Below are 4958 nucleotides of genomic sequence, written 5' to 3' on the forward strand. Positions count from 1 at the left end.
GAGTCAAACCATCAGCTACTCACCAGTATACATGTAAAAGCACAATTGTTTTTGGTGAGTAATGCACAGACTAAAGCTTTTAACCTGGATTTGTTGAAAAGAACAGCTGCTGCATTGAAATTGAACAAAAACAACATCATTCTTAAGACCAAACAAAATGATGCAGATTTCGTTAAGAAACTCTGTTCCGCAGTAAGTGATGTTGTTAAAAAGAGTTCGATGACTGTACAGGTGGAGAAGATGACCTCAGTTGCACATGAATTTGGAATTTCGATTGATGAAGACAACAAGGAGTGCCAAAATGCAAAAGAAAATGCAGATGAAATCACTAGTAAGATACGGGACACAGTATTATTTAAGGAGAAACAGCTCCCATTGCAAGGTGAGATCTGGAAGAAATTGGGAAAATTAGAGAAAGAGGAGTGTAGACTTCGTAAAGCTGGGGATAAGAACATTGAGATCTATAAAAGTGAACTGACGGAACAAAGGATGGAACTCAGGAAGCAGCAGAGCAGCTATGAAATATCAGAAGCCATGACCTGCTTTATAAGTGCACTGTCAAGTTCAAGTCTCGAAAGATCCTATTTCCTGAAATGGATGCGAATGAATCTGGACAATCTGTCTCGCAAAAAATTATCTTTCCTAAGAGAGCTGTACAAGGAGAAATGTCAAGAATCATCTGAAAAGAAGGAGGAAATTGCATTACTTGACAAAAAGATTTCAAACAGTGGTGGTCACAGTATTAGGAGTCCAGAGCACAGGAAAGTCTACCCTACTCAACACCATGTTTGGGGTTCAGTTTGCAGTCAGCAGTGGAAGATGCACACGAGGAGCTTTCATGTTACTGATCAAAATCACAGACAGCTTTAGAGACAAACTCAACTGTGATCATTTATTGATCATTGACACTGAGGGACTAAAATCACCTGAGTTGGCAAAGCTTGATGACAGTCATGAACATGACAATGAACTGGCCACACTTGTTGTTGGACTAAGTGACATTACCATCATCAACATTGCCATGGAGAACTCCACAGAAATGAAAGACATTCTGCAGATTGTAGTGCATGCGTTCCTCAGAATGAAGGAAGTGGGCAAAAAGCCCATGTGTGCATTTGTGCATCAGAATGTCGCTGATGTCTCAGCACATGACAAAAATATGAGAGACCGAAAGCTCCTCTTAGAGCAGCTGAATGTAATGACTGAAGCAGCAGCCAAGATGGAAAACAAGGAAAAGTACAAGAAGTTTACTGATGTAATGGAATATGATCCAGAGACTGGAAACTGGTATATACCTGGGCTCTGGCATGGTAACCCGCCAATGGCACCAGTAAATGCTGGATATTCTGAAGCTGTCTATGACTTTAAAAAGAACATGATGGACATTCTTGAAAAAAAGAAAATATCCACAAACAACATTGTAGAATTCTTTGAGTGGACGAAAAGCTTATGGAATGCAGTAAAATATGAAAATTTCATATTCAGCTTTAGGAACAGCCTGGTAGCTGATGCATACATGAAGCTGTGCACTAAATTTCATGAATGGGAATGGACTTTCAAAAAGCACATGTATACATGGTTAACATCTGCTGAAAACAGAGTTTCAAATTTCGAGATGATGAAATCATTATCTGACAAGACAAACCTGGAAGATTTACTGAGAATCCTGAAACATGAGGCCATCTCCGAGCTTGATAAACAGGAACAAGACATTTTGGAAAACCTCATAAAATACTTTGAGCAAACAGAGGGCCACGTCTATCTAGTGGAAACATACAAAGAGGACTTTGTAAACAGTGCAAAATGTCTCAGGAGGGAAACAGAAAACTCAGTGCTGAGTAATCTTGAAGCAGTTATTAAGATTAGGACAGGAAAAAATAAACTCGACAACATCATGAAAACACATACTGAGAAAATGGAAAAGAAAGTGCTCAACCTTCTGGAGAAGCTCCGGAAAACCAGAGGTTCAAAAACTATGCCTGATGAGGAACTCAATCATGTCTTTGAAAATATATGGGAGGAAACTGTTGAAGAGCTTTCATTTTAAGGCTTGCAGAGACAAATAATCTTTGACATTGTTTTTAAACAATTACGACTGAATATGAAACAAAAGGGAAGCTCAATTGCACAAAAGCTAAATGGAGTTAGACTGGATCAGTATGGCAACGAGCCGTTTGTTGTTACACCAGAAACTTTTGTAAAAAAATTTATAAATCATCTTTTCAAAAGTGAACACACTGTAAGACTGCAGGAGCTGGCAGACAGTGTCATTGACGCATGCAAGCAGCTAATTTGTGACAAAAAAGAGAGAAGATCAGATTACCATGACAACTTCATTCAGGAGATCCTAAATATTATTGATAAACAATTGACTACAGGAAAAAATTTGGGATTTTCTGACCAATTTGAACTCTCTCTTAAGCTGCACATTTGTGCTATTTCTGCAAGAGAATTCCAGGCCATGCATGACAGTTTCATAAAAAAGAACGACCCACGTAGATGTCTTGAGCAATTCAAAGATAAGTTCCGAGCTGATTTCATAGATCTGTTCAATAATCGTGATCAGTGTCAGAGGAAAGCTAAAGAATTTGCAGAACTGCAGTTGAGACATACATCTGTAACTCACTTGGTCCAGACATTATTGACACAATGCTGCAGGGGGAAAATGCATTTCAGTTCAGCACACAAGGTTTTTTTCAGTACTCTATTTTAAAACAATTTCTGACTGAGAATGATTGTCAGAGCTATCTGTGCTACACACGTTCTTATGAGCAGTTTGTTAAAAACTGGATATTAAAACACATTACAGACAGATTTTCCAAAGGAAACACATTTTTTGAGCTGCAACAGCAACATCTTAAAGGAGCTATCAAGGAGATAAAAGAGGCCATCAGAAAAGCGCAACATGAGAAAGATGAAAATGAAGGCATAAAGGCATTTATTCAGAAAATTTGCAGAAAGCTTGGAAAAAAACTTGTCATCCCAAATATCTTGGAAGCAGCAATGGTTTTGAACAATGCTGAAAAGGAGCAATTTGCCCACTGGCTCACACAATCTGTGGAAGAAATGCAAGAGACACTGAAGACTAAGTTGAAGATGAATAACATTCAGGGAAAACTGAGGAATCTCAAAATCAAACCAGAGGATGAGTTGTTCAAGCGCGTGTTTGGCTGTGGGAAACAATGTCCATTTTGCAAAGCACCATGTGAGGCAGGAGGAGAAGCTCATACACATCATTCTGCTTCTGTACACAGACCTCAAGGACTTGGTTTATACAGGCATTTGCATTCAGAGAAATTAATCACTAACATTTGTTCTACTGATGTGAACAGCGAAACAAAGTTCAGATGCCTGGAGACCCGGCATGAATACCATCCTTATAAGAAATACAGAGAGATCTTTCCAGACTGGCACATCCCTGCAGACCCCAGCATAGAGGCCGCAGACTACTGGAAATATGTGATGGCAAAATTTAATGATCAGTTTGCAGGTGCATACAATGCAAAGCCTGCAGATATTCCTTCAGTGTGGAAAAAAATCACACAACAACAAGCAGAAAATAGTCTGAAGGAGTGTTTCAGTATCAAATAAATACTACTGAAAAATCTTTAGAAGAGGGGTAAAATAATCAAATTCCTTGATGTCAAAATGCTATTACAGTCTTTTATCTGATCCTGCCATTATTTCATTTCATGATGAGGTTAACTTAAAATCTCCCCTTTAGCAGATTAAGAAACTTGTTATTTTCTTTAGTGCCTTTAACTTTCTCTTTAAAAAAATGCAACAACCAGACAGAATATTGTGCAATAAATATAAAAAAAAATTACAATCATGTATTTGGATGTTAATCTATGCTAATTGTTTAGGCATATACTTTATTTGTATAGTTTTAATTGTTTAGTTATAATAATTGTCATTGTTTGCTGAGTGTTTACCTATCTTTCTTCCTTTGTTCTTAGGTGACAGTTTTGAAAAATGTCTAATTTCATTAACCATGATAAGTATGTTAATATAAAATGTATTGCCATATGATTAGATAATTATAACATTTTAATCAAAACTTAGGTGACATTTTGCTACTATAGGCATCATAAAAATGTATCTTGTAACCAAATCAATATAACCTTTAAATAAACCTGTGATTCTGTCTAAAACAAAGTGTCAAGTGTATAAATATTCATTCACTAAGCACCATATTACTAACATCTGTACACCTACTGATGCAATTATGTAATCCGCCAAACATGTGGCAGCAGCACAATGCACAGTCATGCAAAAAACAGACCAACAGCTTTGGGTCAATGTTCAGATAAGAATGGGAAAAAATATGTGATGTTACTCACGGTTTGTAAAATATGTGTAGGGTTTACTCAGAATAGTGCAATAAAGAAGAAAACAATCGAAGAGTGGCAGTTCTACACACAGAAATGCTTTGTTATTGAAAAAAATCAAACAGCAATGACCAGATTGATTTAACCTGACAGAAAGACTCTACCCTATCACAAAGCAAAATTAATCTAAAATAACTTTTCATGAACATCACAACCTCTCCTTGAACTGCCACCTTAACGTGGTGGAGGGGTTTGAGTACTCGAATGACCCTAGGAGCTATGTTGTCCGGGGCTATATGCCCCTGGTAGGGTCTCCCAAGGCAAACAGGTCCTGGGCGACGGGTCAGACTAAGAGCGGTTCAAAACCCCTTATGAGAGATACTACATCAGGGACCGTGACGTCGCCCGGTATGGCGCAGCCGGGGCCCCACCCTGGAGCCAGGCCCGGGGTTGGGGCTCGTATGCGAGCGCCTGGTGGCCGGGTCTTCCCCCACAGGGTCCGGCCGGGCTCAGCCCGAAGGAGCGACGTGGGGCCGCCTTCCAGTGGGCTCACCACCTGCAGGAGGGACCGTAAGGGGCCGGTGCTAAGAGGATCGGGCAGCAGTCGAAGGTGGAGGCCTCGACAAC

At 39.2% G+C, this 4958-nt stretch overlaps 1 protein-coding gene and 1 pseudogene across 2 annotated transcripts; both read left to right on the forward strand.

Moving 5' to 3' along the window:
- Positions 1–784: 784 nt before the first annotated feature.
- LOC310726185 (interferon-induced very large GTPase 1-like) lies at positions 785–4158 on the forward strand (the record flags this gene model as incomplete). The annotated part of the gene is made up of 1 exon (XM_083541533.1): positions 785–4158. The coding sequence occupies one exon, from the start codon at positions 785–787 to the stop codon at positions 2045–2047; it is 1263 nt and encodes a 420-aa protein (XP_083397659.1). The 3' UTR covers positions 2048–4158.
- Positions 2102–4158, forward strand: LOC310726174 (interferon-induced very large GTPase 1-like; annotated as a pseudogene). The gene has a single exon. The product of its transcript is annotated as an interferon-induced very large GTPase 1-like (transcript).
- Positions 4159–4958: the final 800 nt, after the last annotated feature.

The sequence above is a fragment of the Silurus aristotelis genome (genome assembly GCF_946808225.1).
Source record: "Silurus aristotelis genome assembly, chromosome: 5".
Lineage (NCBI taxonomy): Eukaryota > Metazoa > Chordata > Actinopteri > Siluriformes > Siluridae > Silurus > Silurus aristotelis.